General features: G+C 34.1%; 4 protein-coding genes across 4 annotated transcripts in view; 3 read left to right on the top strand and 1 right to left on the bottom strand.

The window, feature by feature from the left end:
- Positions 1–5,244: 5,244 nt before the first annotated feature.
- LOC124457305 lies at positions 5,245–6,037 on the top strand. Its single transcript, XM_047007581.1, has 2 exons — positions 5,245–5,478; positions 5,875–6,037. The coding sequence occupies exons 1-2, from the start codon at positions 5,246–5,248 to the stop codon at positions 6,035–6,037; spliced, it is 396 nt and encodes a 131-aa protein (XP_046863537.1). The 5' UTR covers position 5,245.
- A 27-nt stretch (positions 6,038–6,064) lies between these two features.
- LOC124457304 lies at positions 6,065–7,127 on the top strand. The gene is made up of 2 exons (XM_047007580.1): positions 6,065–6,623; positions 6,925–7,127. The coding sequence occupies exons 1-2, from the start codon at positions 6,179–6,181 to the stop codon at positions 7,125–7,127; spliced, it is 648 nt and encodes a 215-aa protein (XP_046863536.1). The 5' UTR covers positions 6,065–6,178.
- A 265-nt stretch (positions 7,128–7,392) lies between these two features.
- On the top strand, positions 7,393–9,255 carry LOC124457303 (52 kDa repressor of the inhibitor of the protein kinase-like). The gene is made up of 4 exons (XM_047007579.1): positions 7,393–8,356; positions 8,521–8,600; positions 8,642–8,755; positions 8,812–9,255. The coding sequence occupies exons 1-4, from the start codon at positions 7,393–7,395 to the stop codon at positions 9,253–9,255; spliced, it is 1,602 nt and encodes a 533-aa protein (XP_046863535.1).
- A 1,518-nt stretch (positions 9,256–10,773) lies between these two features.
- LOC124458426 overlaps positions 10,774–17,046 on the bottom strand; it is a 60,806-nt gene continuing 54,533 nt past the window's right edge. The window contains exons 8-10 of the mRNA XM_047008437.1: positions 13,480–16,553; positions 12,941–13,101; positions 10,774–11,303 (exon numbers count right to left, since the gene is read on the bottom strand). Of these exons, the coding sequence (XP_046864393.1) occupies positions 10,780–11,303; positions 12,941–13,101; positions 13,480–16,553 (3,759 nt within the window). The 3' untranslated portion in view covers positions 10,774–10,779. The remainder of the gene's footprint in view (positions 11,304–12,940; positions 13,102–13,479; positions 16,554–17,046) is intronic.

Here is a 17,046-nt window from a genome sequence, read left to right as displayed (position 1 = left end):
GTTCATTGGTTATTGAGAAAAAGTTTTTTGCGAGATTTTAGAGTTGATTTTACAGTATTTACACCTTGTAAATTGTCAAATTTAGAGCAAAGTCCACTATGACTGGATGGTAAATAATTTGCCATAATATCTTAGGCCTGTTTGAAACGTCGAATTTTACATGAGCAGAATGCATGAACAAAAGATATCGAGGATTTTTTTCTCATTTTCTTTTGTTTTTAATGGATTTGGTTCATGTAAAATGCGACGTTTAAAACGGACCTCTTACAACGACATAAAGAATTATAACGTTCGCTCATAAAAATAAAAGAAATGAGATGCAATTAACAAAACATTTTTACTTTTGTATCGTGTAGAATTAAGTACACCTAAGAACTGATCAATCAGAAAACACATGCTTTCCGCAACTTGGGGCATATTTTAAGATCAACTCAAACTTTCAATGCGTTATTTAAATCTCTGCATTCCTACATACACGAAGAATATTTGCCGAAATCGAAATATATCTTTGACTTTTTCGATAACATGTTCAGGTACGTAAATGTGATTTTTGATTTTCTTTCTCTCTCTTTGATTGAAGTGTGAAATGTAAACGACATTAATATCTTTATGCAAAATGTGTGACCTAAATATACGTCTTCTTATAAAGTTTTCGTTTTTGTTAATGTTAATTCTTTGCTTTGTTTTAGACGTGAACATTTTTCTGTTAATGCGATCGAGAACAGAACAAATGTTGGTGGTTTTAATTCACCATGATGGCGGACTTATATAAATAAAGAAATTGATTATTGACCACGATGAAAACGTATTTGGCTTTTGTTCACCATTCCCTTGAGGCTGAGCTATTTACGAATTGATATTCTACTTCGTCTGAACTGCTTTATAACTGAGGAAATATTAAGATGGTAAGTATCTTTTCCTCCTTCATCGTTTTTGACAGTAATTTTACAAGACGTATATATATTGTGAGTCCACTATTCCGTTTACATGGCAAGCTATGAATGGGAAATCAAAAGATTTTGTTCTTTAGCGACGTTTCAATCTACAGTGTCTCCAAGTCAAATGCAGTTTATTGGCCTTTGGCTGTTTTAAAACGTTTTCCTGAGCATTTTTCTTTCTTAGATCACGATTCTCGTCTCGACAATTGATCGAAAGACAAGTCACTTTCAACCAACGATTTATGATGGTAAGATTTTTACAGCAACAAAATAAACCCATGAGAAAGTTGTGTTTATCTCAGGAGTTTAAATTACCTATTGTAACTTTACACAATTTCATTTTCTTTACAGATGAATAAAATTACGCCATTATCAAACGCCCAAATTTCGACATTTTTTAATGTGAAAATCTTGTGGGATAAAAAATTTATCTTTATCAAAAAAAAAACAAATTATAAAATCCTAATTTTCTTACTGCAGTTAATATTTTCAATGCTGTGTGCGACATGCACAGTTGTAAGAAATGGTCAATCTTGCCTCTGTGCTTGCCGTCGTCGACATGAAACTGAGGATGTTTGTGAGATAGCCTGAAAATTACCTAGATACGATGGTTAATATCGTCCATTTTTTTTCCTTCCGAAACAAGTTTATCTGTTTTCAGTTTGTTGGTCCAAATGTCTAAAATCAAATGAAAAAAATAGTAATTTATCTTTTTGTGAAACGACAATCCTTGCACATTGTAAAGTTTTTGTCCGACTTTAATCTTTACGTCTACTTTTGTGTCTACCTTTTTGTTTCCATTAGTCTTCGTCTTTTTGTCAATCTTTCGTTTATCTTTTTGTATATCTTTTTGCCTTTATTTGTGTTACCTTTTTGTCTATGTTTTGTCTACCTTTGTTTCTACCTTTTTGTCTATGTTTTTGTCCACCTTTGGGTCTACCTCAGTTTCTATACCTTTGCGTCTCTCTTTAGTTATATATTCACTTTATAATATTAAGAGTTATATCACAGGAAGAGGAAAGTCTCACAGGAAACCCACAGATTTCTATTCTGGGCCCTTTGTTATTCCTAATATATCTCAACGACTTGGCTAATGTGATACAATCCTTTAGTTAGATGATGAGAACTTACAATATAAAGGAAGTTTATAAATACCTTGGCACAGAAATAGACAGTCTTAATCTGAATCCATTTTAATTAATGCTGCGTCGTTTATGTTCAAAATAATGCGCGAAAATGGTAAAAAATGAATGAATCAAACTCCATACATACTTAAAAGTGGCATCAAATTCCAAAAAGCACAAAAATTGTACTTTTTGTAACTTCGACTTATTTTTATGTCAAAAGTAATATTCGAAGCCATTCATAAAATTAATGCATGTACGGATTTTCTTTTAATTTTTAATAAACCAAGAGATTAGAGTTTAACCTTTTCCTATGCCAAGAGATGAATTCAATTATGTCTTCATTGCGATGTTGTTATCTTTAGAATAATTCAGAAATATTTTATGGTTAGGATGGAGATGACACAAAAAAGACAATAAAATCACACTTCAAGTCAACTATTGTTTTGATCGACGAAAATTGAAGTCAATGACGAAAGATAAAACAAATCAATGTTTAAAATAATTATTAAAGTGTATTATATTTGAGATATAGAAACAGATTTAATGCTAATTAAGCGTTTCAAAATCTTGTACAACTTGATTAACAGCGGGTAAAACAGTGCTCTATGCTTTTATTTCTTTCAAATGCTTCACAGTGTAGTTAAACACCTCGATCGATTTCAGCGTAGCGAGCGTACACTTGATGATCTTTGCAAAGAACTGGTCATCTTTGAAATTAGCCGATAATTTAAAATTTCGCATGATTCAGCGGCAATGATTGATCTCCACGCTAGGAGGTATAAATGTAATTAAAATAAGTTTCTTGACCGGGATTTTTAATGCAATGTAGCTTCTATATTATACGTATGTAGTTATTAATTTGTTATGTATTTAACTACGTTTAATTAAGGCTCCTTAACGATCAATTTGTGCTAAATCATGGAATTTGTAAATGTCAGATAATTTCAAATAATGTCAAGGTTGAAAAATGAGACATCACCATGAAATATGGGATAGTCAGTCAACAAACCAGCAAAGCACCTTGCATGTTGATGGAAAAATGCTCAAAGGTGAATAAATGCGACTTTGACCAAATTTTTCAACGCGCTTGCATTTCACTCATTTTCCTTCGAAATCGCAACAAACAACATAGCATTCCATAGCTAGAACCTAGAACTCTTTTTTTAAATATTTAAAACTACAGTTATTTATTCAGTAATTTACACACATCAGCAAGTAAAAGTTGGATTACCTTTTTTTGAAACACCCTGTATCAAGAACTTAGATCCCAAGACCGTGGGGGTTCCCGTTTGGATAAATCAACTTAAATGTATATTTTATTAAATACGTGTATAATTTACGGAAAATAAAAAAATAAGAATCAAAGGAAGATATCAGAATTCAGTCCTTTAATAACACCATGACAACTCGTAGCGTATAGCAAGTCTACCAGTGCTATGAAAATAAATATTTTGTTGTTCAATTACTTTTTCGTTACTCACTACACTACATATGAGATGACAACAGTAAATATGGGCCAGACACACATAATGAAAGTAAAAGCCCCATTTTTCTTGGCTTCATCACTACCTAAAACATACATAAAGATAAATTACATTGTCAGGTGGTCACTAATGCCAGATCTATCAAAACGCTTGTCAGCAAAGGATTTTTATTGTGTTTAGTCTTTAAAGAAAGGAATGGATTTGTGGCTCCATTTCAAGGAACAAGATGCTTTGTTAGCCCTGGTGTTTGGGTATGTTTTCTTTCTCCTTTAGCTGACCAGCAACAGTTGTATTTTCAATTTCTGTAGGCAAAGGTTTAAATGGAGTGTTTGTTTGGTTCTTTTTGTTGTTTAATAAGAAAAATGTTAACATGTACATTATTTACATGTAAAATTGATAGTGCTTAGTAAGTTTTCTAAAAAGTCTAAACATTGGCTTTGCTGTGTAAATATACAAATTTCTGCTCACTGTGATAAATGGTAAATTATTATTTGTATTTAAAAGAGTTTTGTGTGATTTCTTTCTATTTACTGTTGAGGATTTGCACTTGATTGTTGCGACAATGTTCTTTTCTCGCTTACATTTAAATGTAGTAAATCTCATTTTTAATTTATATTTGGTTTTCTTGGGATCAGAGATAACCACAACATTTTGTATTGTGATTTTTTGGTAAAATAATTTATGTAGCTTGGAGAATCAGTTTCAAAGCAATGTAAAGTATAAACTATAGCAAAAGCAAGACATGAATGTCATAGCAATGAAAATGACTCATTACTGTCCATATCAGTAGTAGAGACACCAGTAGAAATGACTCATTTACTGTTCTTATCAGTTGTAAAGACATTAGCCAAAAATGTCTGGTCATGTCATTCACTCCTGAATGGATACATACTTTAAAGTAGGGTGTTTCTCTAGAAATATATTCCTAATATAAACTTTTTATAGTTTCTACACAATTTCTCTAATGTTCAAATGTTTTGGAAAAAAAGAAGTTCCTTGCAAAATGAAATACTAACTGTTACACACAATGCCAGAGCTCTTTAAGATGCACTGGGAATAAATGACATAGCAGACTCTTTAGCAGACAACTTCTGAATAGTTAGACAGGGGCGGATCTAGACCGATGCAACCGATGCGAATGCATCGGTCAAAATATTTAGATATTAAAATCTGCGAGTTTGCATTTTAATGAAATAAATAGCAAATATTATTTTCGAATTATTTAAAACGCACATTTGACAGTGATAAATTGTTTAGTTAACTTATAGATTTAGCAGTTTTAAGCTAAAATTTGTTCTAGAAATAACATTTGTGTTCTCCGATAATTTTGTCGTATTCCATGACACAAATAGCGAAAGAAAAGTCGATAAAATTTAGCGAAATTTTGTCGTGAATACATAATTAGTAAGTAATTTAATAGTATTCTGCCAGCACGTCACGGTAGATGGAAGAGGCATCGCTACGTCACAGTAGATTTGCGATGCATCGGTCCCGAGTCCTTTTCCGCGTGAAATCTACTGTGACATCAGCAAAACCATTGTTTTAGGGCCTCACGTCACGGTAGATTTTGCCGCTGAGCGATGCATTTTCCATAATTTTGTGATTGTGGGCACATGGCACCGATGCATTCAACTTTGAACTTCAAAGTTGAATGCATTGTTATTTGATCACTTGATATAACTCGCAATCATCGATCATGGCTGTCGAGAATATCAAACACGATCTGTGTACTCTGCTTCGAGAAGAGAAGTCATTTGATATTAATGGAGTGCGTCGAACCTATGAAACGAGAGTTGCTACTTTTATTTCAAAATCCTCTCCTTGGAATCCCTTTTCAAAGGGTAAAAATGGGAGAGATATGTCAAGTGAAATGTTAATACCTAAGCACTTGACAGTTCATTGGCAAAGTGGAGAACTAAGAGCTTTAAAGTAAGTAAATTTACCTTTATGCTTGCATGTTTTAAATGTAAATAGTGTACTCATTTCAGACTCAGAGTGTAGTCGTGTAGATAACGACGAACAATCATCATAAAATATACACGATGTCATATTACTTATGCAGCACTTATACTTGTATTCATATGTAATATAATACAAACTGTAATATGCAGGGTAGGTGCGATTTTAGTTGCATTTTAGTTTATGTATTGTATGGATTACATTAAAATGTAATGACTGTATTCCTTCTTCCAATATACTTATGACTTCAGTAGAAGCTAACATTTTCTTTTCCAAATAACCCTGTCAGACATTTAAGTTTTGAATTCTTCTGATTTCTAATTTTTAGCCACACAATGAGAATTTTCTTAACTCTGCTATATTTAGAACTAGAGGTGATGGTAATTGTCTGTACAGAGCCTGCTCAAAATTACTTTGTGGCAAGGAAGACCTATGTCATTTGCTGAGAGACTTGACAAGCATTGAGCTATTCAATCACCAGGAGTATTATGCTAACCACCCTTACTTAAAAGATAAGTTGCATTTTTAAGTCAGAAAATACTGCTTTTCTGCATCAGTATCAGATGTGGCTTTAGGCAATGGCTATGATAGGAAAAATCCAAGCACAAAGGTAATAGTAGTTAAAGAGGAAGCTCTAAATAATGCATGCAATGGTACTTATTCTTCACTTATGTGTATATTTGGTTTGTCTTCTGTCACTGGAATGACTATAATTTCAGTTTATCCCGAAAAGTTGGACCAGGAGACCAAATATTCACAATTTCTAAATGGTAAAATTCTTCCACGGCAAGCACACCAACATATTTCAAGTCAACTTGTTCAGCCTGCTAAGTTAATTTTAATGTGGACAACTACTGGTGCTTATTCTCTTCCAGAATTAGATATAGAATTTCAACCCAATCATTTTGTACCACTAATTGAATTTAATCAAACTAATAACTCAAGAGTTAATAATAAAAAAAAAATTACTGACCACTTTAAAGTTGATGTCTTACAGAAAAATAAAAGTGGACTTGAGCAACAAATAGACACAACTTTGGTAGCACCTGCAAAATCCTCACCAAGGGAAGACTTAGATGGCAGCAGCTATGATTGCTTGAAGACTTCCTTAAAACGTGGGTTAAATTAGTGATTGTTCATGTGCAAATATATTTTAATTATAGGTAAGCATGCTTTTCTAAGAACATAAGTAAAGCATACCATGCAATATAAAGTATTCGTTGTGGGATGGAGGATATTTTTGTACATGTGAATAAATCCTTCCTTCTAAACATGAGATCGTCAAATTGGCAACAAGCTTTCACTCAAATGCACCAAAACAATGACCTATGATATATGACCTTGCATGTTAACGCATTCAGGCTTTATTATTTTGAATGTAGTCGTATACCTACATCTTAGTAATGTTTTATTTAGGACCTCTTTCATGCGACTTTGAAGATGGAAAAGTATCAAATGCTTCTTGTCCCTTGTCAAAATCTGTAAAAACTGATATGACAGATGTTGATCCCTTGGATATTGGACATTTTGTATCTGTGGCGGCCCTAGATGACGACACAAAGCTAAGACTTATAACAAATCACTGGAAGCCTCCCCTTCTTTCAATTTTCCTTTTCTGAGAATGGTAAATCTTCAAGAAAATTTTGTGCTGGCTGGCTAGATCGTTGGTCCTGGTTGTGCTAATCTAAATTATTTGATGGAGCCTTTTGTTATTATTGCGTTTTGTTCGGTCATCAAACAGGACATAATGGTTCAAAGCTTAGTAAATTATTTAAGGAACCCTTAAGAAACTGGCAAAGTGCGGCAACAAAATTTTACCAGCATGACAAATATTCCCTAATTCACCGTGACTCCAAGTTACGTTTGTCGCAGTTCCAACCTGTGATGAAAGGTAAAACTATTGGCATCGACGAACAAGCCGATCATCTTAGAAGTGCCCGCATTCAATACAATCGTGACGTTTTAGGCTCTATTATTAAAACTATTATACTGGCAGGCAGACAGAATCTTCCCTTACGAGGCCATCGTGACGACTCAAAGTATTTTCTATCTTCTAATCCTGGGAACTTTCAAGCCTTTTTGAATTTTAGAGTAGACGTGGGTGACGCGAAACTAGAAAAACATTTTGAAAATGCAAGTAAGAATGCAACTTATCGTTCGAAGACAATTCAAAACAAGCTGATAAAGATCTGCGGGGAACAAATCAAAGAAAAGATTGTTTCTGACATCAATTCTAGTGAATGCCCAATTTACTCAGTCCTTGGTGATGAGGCAACAAACTGCAGCAGTATCGAGCAGATGCCAATTGTTGTAAGGTATGTTGACTCAAAGCAAGAAATTAATGAACGATTTATTAAATTTGTTGAGTGTGAAGGTATGACTGGCGAAGCGCTAGCGAAGAATATCGAAGATACTTTAAACGAAGTTGGGCTACTACTTTCCAACTGTCGTGGTCAGTGCTATGATGGTGCCAGTGCAATGTCAAGCAAATCAAAGGGAGTTACTGGTCGTATTTTAAAGAAAAATCCAAAAGCTTTGTATATCCATTGCGCTAGTCATCGATTGAACCTTGTTGTTACTAAAGCATGTGGTGAGCAAACTGTCAAAAACATGTTGGGGCATGCTCAAAAGATCTTCAGTTTCTTCAGCCCATCCCCCCTACGAATGCAGTGCTTGAGGCAGAATATGGAAAAGTCTGGGTTACGTCGTAAAAAACTAGGAGCTCCATCCACAACGCGTTGGGTTGAACGGATACGTACACTTGATGGATTTGTGGAAGCATTTGTACCTGTTTGTCAAAGTTTAGAGTACATGAAGCTCAATATGAATAAAGATTTTGATAATTCAAGTAGGGACGCAGAGGGATATCTTCGTTCCATAAAATCTTTCGAATTTATTGTTAATCTTGTGATTACATCAAATGTTCTGCATCACACAATGTCGTTGACTGTCCAACTGCAGCAAAGGATGATCGATATCGCTGAATCAATTAAACATATAAATCTTTTGAAGTCACAATTAAAATTTTACGCAGCTCGGCTGATACAATTCATGACCAATACTACGAAGAAGCAGTGGATTTAGCAAACAGAGTAAACGTTGATGAAAAATTCCTCGACTTTGCAATGTTCAGACAACTCGTGAAAACTATCCTGCACATACAGCACGTGAATACTACCGCATGAAACTAACCATCCCTCTTCTTGATCACTTGATTGAACAGATGGAATTTCGGTTTTCTTCAGAGGTGTGCGATATTTATCGTGGATTCTATATTATACCTAGTATTTTCTCAATTGCAAGGACGTTAATTGGAAGGAAGAGTTTATGAAGTTTGCTGTTGCATATAAAGAGGATATGCCACACTTTCGGAAAATACATGCTGAATTAGGATTGTGGGAAACAAATTGGAAAGGGGGCTTTGAGAAAGTTAAGTACGATTCAATTGCCGACACGCTTCGAACTTGTAACAAACTTGCGTTTCCAAATATATTTACAGCGCTTAAGATACTCGCTGTTGTGCCAGTCACTACATGTGAGTGTGAAAGATCCGTTTCTGCCCTTCGTCGAATGAAAACTTGGTTACGTAGCACAATGATCAACGAAAGGTTAAATGGATTAGCCCAAATGCATATTAATGATGATATTAAGTGTGATGTCGAAGAAGTGATTAATACCTTTGCTAGACAAAACCCAACGAGGATGCAATTTCTTGATATCCTGGAGGATAAAGAAACAGATGCTTGACGATGAGCTCCATGAGAAATTCTTAATGCTGATAAACAACCTACATTTTCTTTGAGAGTTATCTTGTTTTAAGCCGTTATTGAGAGACGAAGACCACGTTTAAACATTGATTTTCTTAAACATTTCATCTTTGCTGTGGTTGGAAGAAGACGATCTTTCAACATTGCTTTTATAATTGTTGTCATCTTTGCTGCCGTTAGAAGAAGACCATCTTTGAACATTGCTTTTATTAAACTTTTCATCTTTTTTACCGTTGGAAGAAGACCACCTTTGAACATTGCTTTTATCAATGCTGTTATCTTACAAAAGACGGCTCATGTTATTTTTTCGATAAAATTTACGCTTAAGATTTTTCTGTCACCTTTCCCAAATCGCTGGAAAATGCTTCTCGGATAGTGAAAATTCAAAAATTTTCTGGGGGAGCATGCCCCCAGACCCCCCTAGCGGTGGCTCGCGCCTTCGGCGCTCGCAATGCATCGGTCAGCTAAGGAGCTGGATCCGCGCCTGTAGTTAGATATTGCAAACTAAACTCATAAATATACTTTGTTAGTTCCTTACAAGTTTCTTAATAAAAACTGTTCCAGTAAATAAATGACAGTTGAAAACTTGAAAATACAAATGTTTGACTATTGTCAATAATATATTTGTACCCTTTTATAAATATACAACTGTTGTTATTTGAACCTTTGTTAAAACAAATCTACAATACAACTCTATTTAATCAGTTTTAGTATAAAGACAACATACCTAAAATGAAAAAAGAAATTGATTTTCTTCTTCATTGAAAATGAGCTACAAATTCATTTCCTCTTTTTCTATCTTCTTGTACATTTTCTCAAAGACAGGAGTATTTTAGCTTCTCGCAATTGAAAAATAAATAGAAGTCCAAATGCTTCAGTTTCAGTATCTATAGTTTGTTTATAACCAAATGAAGATTGTTCATATTATTTCAATACATGTTCAGAAAAAATACTTTGTTTCAATTTCTATCGCTCTAAACTGAAAATACAACTGTCTTTTGTATTTTTTTTTTTCTTCCTTTATGTCGTGAAATGTTTTACAAATACGAAGACTTTTAGTTGTTGGAAAAAAAACATAAATATAGAGGTCAAATGCTTCACTTTCAAGTTCTATTATTGTTATAAACTTTATTATGAAGGTTTTTCGTGTTTTTCCAATCACAGTAAAGTACAACGTGATGGCTTTTTCGCAATATTAACATGGTCAGGTCCAAATGTTTTCCTTGCAATTTCTATCACTCGTTCATAAAAATCGTTTGCTTTTTCGTACTCTCCCATTTTATCGTAAACGAAAACCAGATTGCTGTACGCTATCGCAATATTAACATGGTCAGGTCCAAATGTTTTTGTTTCAATTGCTATCACTCGTTCAAAATTTTTTTTGGCTTTTTCGTACTCTCCCATATCGCTGTAAACCGAACCCAGATTGCTGTACGTTGTCGCAACATTAACATGGTCAGGTCCAAATTCTTTCGTTTTAATTTCTATCGCTCGTTCGTAAAATCTATTGCTTTTCGTACTCTCCCATATCGCTGTAAACCAAAGCCAGATTGTTGTACCTTACCGCAATATTCACATGGTCAGGTCCAAATGTTTTCGTTTCAATTTCTATCGCTCGCTCATAAAAATCTTTTGCTTTTTCGTTCTCTCCCATATCTTTGTAAACCAAACCCAAATTATTGTACGTTGCCGCAATATTAACATGGTCAGGTCCAAATGCTTTCATTTCAATTTCTATCGCTCGTTCATGAAAATCTTTTGCTTTTTCGTACTCTACCATATTTCTGTAAACCAAACCCAAATTATTGTACGTTGCCGCAATAGTGACATGGTCAGGTCCAAATGTTTTTGTTTCAATTTCTATCGCTCTTTCATGAAAGTCTTTTGCTTTTTCGTACTCTCCCATATGTTGGTAAACCACACCCAGACTGTTGTACATTGTCGCAATATTAACATGGTCAGGTCCGAATGCTTTTGTCTGAATTTTCATCGCTCGTTCATGAAAATCTTTTGCTTTTTCGTACTCTCCTATTTGTTTGTAAACAACACCAAGATTGTTGTAAGTTGTCGCAATATTAACATGGTCTGGTCCAAGTGCTTTTGCTAGAATTTCTATGGCTCGTTCATAAAAATCTTTTGCTTTTTCGTATTCTCCCATATTACTGTAAACCAAACCCAGATTGTTGTATGTTGCCGCAATATAAACATGGTCAGGTCCAAGTGCTTTTGTTTGAATTTCTATGGCTCGTTCATATAAATCTTTTGCTTTTTCGTACTCTCCCATTTTATCGTAAACCGAACCCAGATTGCTGTACGTTGTCGCAATATCAACATGGTCAGGTCCAAATGTTTTCGTTTCAATTTCTATCGCTCGTTCATAAAAATCTTTTGCTTTTTCGTACTCTCTCATATAATTGTAGATCGAACCTAGATTGTTATACGTTGTCGCATTATTAACATGATTAGGTCCAAATGCTTTTGTTTCAATTTCTATCGCTAACTCAAAAAAATTTTTTGCTTTTTCGTACTCTCCCATATGTTGGTAAACCAAACCTAGACTGTTGTACATTGTCGCAATATTAACATGATCAGGTCCAAATGCTTTTGTTTTAATTTCTATCGCTCGTTCATGAAAATCTTTTGCTTTTTCGTGCTCTCCCATTTTATTGTAAATCGAACCCAGATTTTGGTAAGTTTTTGCAATATTAACATGATCAGGTCCAAATGCTTTTGTTTCAATTTCTATCGCTCGTTCATAAAAATCTTTTGCTTTTTCGTACTCTCCTATATGTTCGTAAACCGAACCCAGATTGTTGGACCTTGTCGCAATATTAACATGGTCAGGTCCAAATGCTTTTGTTTCAATTTCTATCTTTCGTTTATAAAAATCTATTGCTTTTTCGTACTCTCCTATATATCGGTAAACCGAACCCAGATTGTTGGAACTTGTCGCAATATTAACATGATCAGGTCCAAATGCTTTTGTTTCAATTTCTATCGCTCGTTTGTAAAAATCTTTTGCTTTTTCGTACTCTCCCATTTTAATGTAAACCAAACCCAGACTATAGTACGTTGCCGCAATATAAACATGGTCAGGTCCAAGTGAGTTTGTTTCAATTTTCATCGCTCGTTCCAAAAAATCTTTTCCTTTTTCGTACTCTCCCATTTCACTGTAAACCAAACCCAGATTCTTGTACTTTGTCGAAATAGAAACATGGTCAGGTCCAAATGTTTTCTTTTCAATTTCTATCGCTCGTTCATAAAAATTTTTGCTTTTTCGTACTCACCCATCTTATGGTAAACCGAACCCAGATTGTTGTACGTTGTCGCAATATTAACTTGGTCAGGTCCAAATGTTTTTGTTTCAATTTCCATCGCTCGTTCAAAAAAATCTTTTCCTTTTTCGTACTCTCCCATATTAGTGTAAGCCAAACCCAGATTGTTGTACGTTGAGGCAATATTAACATGGTCAGGTCCAAATGAGTTTGTTTGAATTTTCATCGCTCGTTTAAAAAAATCTTTTGCTTTTTCGTTCTCTCCCATATTAGTGTAAACCAAACCCAGATTGTTGTACGTTGACGCAATATTAACATGATCAGGTCCAATTGTTTTCGTTTCAATTTCTATCGCTCGTTCATTAAAACCTTTTGCTTTTTCGTATTCACCCATATCACTGTAAACAGAACCCAGTTTCTTGTACGTTGCCACAATATTAACATGGTCAGGTCCAAATGAGTTTGTTTGAATTTTTATCGCTCGTTCATGAAAATCTTTTGCTTTTTCATACTCTCCCATTTGTCTGTAAACCAAACCCAGATTGTTGTACGTTGTCGCAATATTAACATGATCAGGTCCAAATGAGTTTGTTTGAATTTTCATCGCTCGTTCAAAAAAATCTTTTCCTTTTTCGTACTCTCCCATATTAATGTAAACCAAACCCAGATTGTTGTACGTTGTCGCAATATTAACATGGTCAGGTCCAAATGTTTTTGTTTCAATTTCTATCGCTCGTTCGTAAAAATCTTTCGCTTTTTCGTACTCTCCCATATTTTTGTAAACCAAACCCAGATCGTTGTACGTTGTCGCAATATTAACATGGTCAGGTCCAAATGCTTTTCTTTTAATTTCGATCGCTCGTTCATTAAAATCTTTTGCTTTTTCGTACTCTCCCATAATATAGTAAACCAGACACAGATTGTTGTATGTTGACGCAGTATTAATATGGTCAGGTCCAAATGTTTTAGTTTTAATGTCTCTCGCTCGTTCAAAAAAATCTTTTGCTTTTTCGTACTCTCCCATATCTATGTAAACTGAACCCAAATTGTTGTACGTTTCCGCATTATTATCATGGTCAGGTCCCAATGCTTTCGTTTCAATTTCTATCGCTCGTTCATAAAAATCTATTGCTTTTTTTTTGTCTCCCATTTCACTGTAAATCGTACCCAGATTGTTGTACGTTATCGCAATATTAACATGGTCAGGTCTATTTGTGTTCTTTTCAATTTCTATCGCTCGTTCATTAAAGTCTTTTGCTTTTTTGTACTCTCCCATGTTATAGTAAACTGAACCCAGATTCTTGTACATTATCGCAATATTAATATGGTCAGGTCCAAGTGTTTTTGTTTCAATTTCTATGGCTCGTTGATAAAAATCTTTTGCTTTTTCGTACTCCCCCATATGATTGTAAACCAAGCCCAGATTGCTGTACGTTAGGACAATATTAACATGGTCAGGTCCAAATGTTTTTGTTAGAATTTTCATCGCTAGTTCAAAAAAGTCTTTTGTTTTTTCGTACTCTCCCATATGTTTGTAAACCGTACCCAGATTGTTGTACTTTATCGCAATATTAACATGGTCAGGTCCAAATGCTTTCGATTCAATTTCTATCGCTCGTTCATAAAAATCTTTTGCTTTTTTGTACTCTCCCATATCGCTGTAAGCCAAACCCAGATTGTTGTACGTTGTCGCAATACTAACATGGTCAGGTCCAAATGCTTTCGCTTGAATTTCTTTCCCTCGTTCAAAAAAATCTTTTGCTTTTTCGTACTCTCCCATATTATTGTAAACCAAACCCAGATTGTTGTACTTTATCGCAATATTAACATGGTCAGGTCCAAATGCTTTCGATTCAATTTCTATCGCTCGTTCATAAAAATCTTTTGCTTTTCTGTACTCTCCCATATCGTTGTAAACCAAACCCAGATTGTTGTACGTTGTCGCAATATTAACATGGTCAGGTCCAAATGTTTTTGCTTGAATTCCCATTGCTCGTTCGAGAAAATCTTTAGCATTTTCATATTCTCCATTCTTCCAAAGCAACTCACCTAGCTCGTTGTACGAGTATGAAACATGAATATGATCAACACCTAACACTTTAGCTTGAATTTCTGTTATTTCATAAAGTACTTTAATTGCATATTTATAGTTGTAAAATCTTTCCAAAACATCTACAAAATATTTGGAAAATTTCCAATTTCTTTCATCAAGTTTTTGTTTTCTAATGAAAAAAAAGAATGATTTTACATCGATCAACTTATTTAGGAAATGTTGAAATGATGAATTTGTTATGAATTTAATTAGATGTGGAATTATTTTGATTTCATCTTCTCTGTCTTTAAAATGATTTAGTGCCCAAGCAACTTGAATGGCAAGATCAGCTGCAGACTTTTTAGAATTATTTTCGTTTTGTTTACAGCCAAAGGTCTGCGATGAATAATTTATGATGGCTTCGTGTACAACGCTGTGCAGGCGGATGTCGTTGTTTTCCGTTTGAAGGAATAAAGAACAATGCTTTAATTGAAGACAGACATCTTCTGCAGATTTTTGTGGATCAATGCTTTTAATGAATGGTATTATAACATCTTGTGGTAAGGGATCGAAAGATATTATTGAGAAAAGTTTAAAAACATGTTCCAACAAGATGGATTCTTCAGCATTTTTTTGCACTGCTAACATAACAGTTTTCATTCCTAAGTGAGATGTGTTAATTTTTTGAAAATTGCCATCTATGTTCTGTTGCTCTCCTTCATTCAACTTATCAAAATATTGCTCCCACGTGAATGTCGGATTTACACTTTTTACACTACCTACGTAGGAAGCAGCATTTGCTAAGAACAACGGTTGACGATCAAATTTGTCTGATAAATTCTTTAAATATTTTTCATCGTGATTTGAAACATCAGAAAAAACAGATAGAAGTTGTCGACATTCTTCATTGTTCATACCATGACTAACAGAAATGTGTTTATTTAGACTTCCATCTGGTGGTATAGCATCTGTATTTTGGACAGTTACTACAATTTGTCCATTTTTCCAACTATGATCACCAACTTGAGGTAACAATGCATAAATTTTATCAAGTTCAACCACGTTATCTACAACAATCCACCATGTTTTCCAAGATTTTAGTTGTTGTTTCAGCAATAATTGAAAATCTTTGATTTTGTCTTCGCTGCTTATTGCTTCTTTCCGAATATTTTCAATGACAGTTTTATCATTGCTTAATCGTTGATAAAGTTCAGCATAAGTTTTCAAAAGAGAGTCGACATCTTTTCCTTCCAGTGTCATCACAAATGTCGTATTCTTTTCCCAGTCAAACGAGTTATACATTTCTTCGCACATTTGTCTAGCTAATTGAGATTTACCACTGCCAGGATTACCAGAAATATAGTAATATGTTAGTTCATTATTGTTAGTGTTTCGCAAGTTATTTAGATCTGCTGTGATTTGATTAAGTAACTCTGTACGTTTAACCACATCGTGATTTGATTTGCAAGGAAGTACTTGAAAAGAATTAAATTTGTTTCGTTGACATTTAATTTCATTAATTTCAGTGGATAAAAATGCTAGATCTTTAAATGACATTTCAATATCACAAAGCATTTTGTCAAATTCGGTATCAGATACTCTTCCATGGTATTCATGGATAAATTTGTTTCTAACAATACGAAGTGCATCAACTGCAGATCTAACTTTTGGGTTAACTTTTGTTCCAATTGATTTGGAATACAGTATTGCTGAAAATAATGTTGTACAATCCCAATTACTGGTGTCACCCACTTGAAACTTTGACAAAATATGGTTGTCTAAAGGTTTCTTTCTTGTTCTTTCAATATTGAACAACTTCTGACCACTAACGTTTGTATTATCCCATACTCCGTGGGATTTTTTGTAATTAGTGTTCCACTCTTTGATAAATAATTCAACAAGTTTCTTCTTAACAACATCTGAAAGAATTTTCTGAATGTAGTAGTTATTCTTTTCTTCTCTTGACTCCATCTACGGATTATAAAATGATTAAGATGAACATGGATATAGTTTATTAACCATACTTTATGGAGAACTGAAGTTTGTTGAATATTATCAGTTCGTAAATTTTCACTTGTATATGAAAGTGGTTAAAGAAGGTGGTTCTTCCATTTCTGTGGAAATTAGACAAGTTTTTAAAATCCTTCATAAATAATAATACCTTGTATGCCTCCATGGTCATTCTACCGTGTCGTCAAGAAAAAAGAAGCAAGTTTAGTTTATAAGTTTTAGTTTATATAAGTTTAAAACTTATGTAACGACTGCGTATAGAAAAAGAGACCAGACGGAGAAAGGTTATCGTCCCCCAACGCAGGAGTTTACTTGAGTAGACTTTTTGCTCGTTATTGGGGCGTTGATTTAAAAAAAAAACGATGTCATACGGGTAATTTTGGGGCTTCAAGCCTTCTGTTCATAAAAATTGTTGTTTTAGCTTAACTTTCAATAGACGTACACTTTGACATCG

The sequence above is a fragment of the Xenia sp. Carnegie-2017 genome, unplaced genomic scaffold, assembly GCF_021976095.1.
Source record: "Xenia sp. Carnegie-2017 unplaced genomic scaffold, XeniaSp_v1 HiC_scaffold_6, whole genome shotgun sequence".
NCBI lineage: Eukaryota > Metazoa > Cnidaria > Anthozoa > Malacalcyonacea > Xeniidae > Xenia > Xenia sp. Carnegie-2017.
This window is presented reverse-complemented; position numbering and strand designations above follow the sequence as displayed.

Bases quoted from the DNA above. Each gene is read 5' to 3' on its own strand.
- LOC124457304 (XM_047007580.1), top strand. From the start codon at position 6,179: ATGTGTATATTTGGTTTGTCTTCTGTCACTGGAATGACTATAATTTCA. The intron at 6,624-6,924 runs GTGGGTTAAATT...TGTTTTATTTAG, and splicing joins CTTGAAGACTTCCTTAAAAC to GACCTCTTTCATGCGACTTT.
- LOC124457305 (XM_047007581.1), top strand. From the start codon at position 5,246: ATGGCTGTCGAGAATATCAAACACGATCTGTGTACTCTGCTTCGAGAA. The intron at 5,479-5,874 runs GTAAGTAAATTT...TGCTATATTTAG, and splicing joins GGAGAACTAAGAGCTTTAAA to AACTAGAGGTGATGGTAATT.
- LOC124457303 (XM_047007579.1), top strand. From the start codon at position 7,393: ATGAAAGGTAAAACTATTGGCATCGACGAACAAGCCGATCATCTTAGA. The intron at 8,601-8,641 runs GTAAACGTTGAT...TGCAATGTTCAG, and splicing joins CAGTGGATTTAGCAAACAGA to ACAACTCGTGAAAACTATCC. The intron at 8,756-8,811 runs GTGTGCGATATT...CTCAATTGCAAG, and splicing joins AATTTCGGTTTTCTTCAGAG to GACGTTAATTGGAAGGAAGA.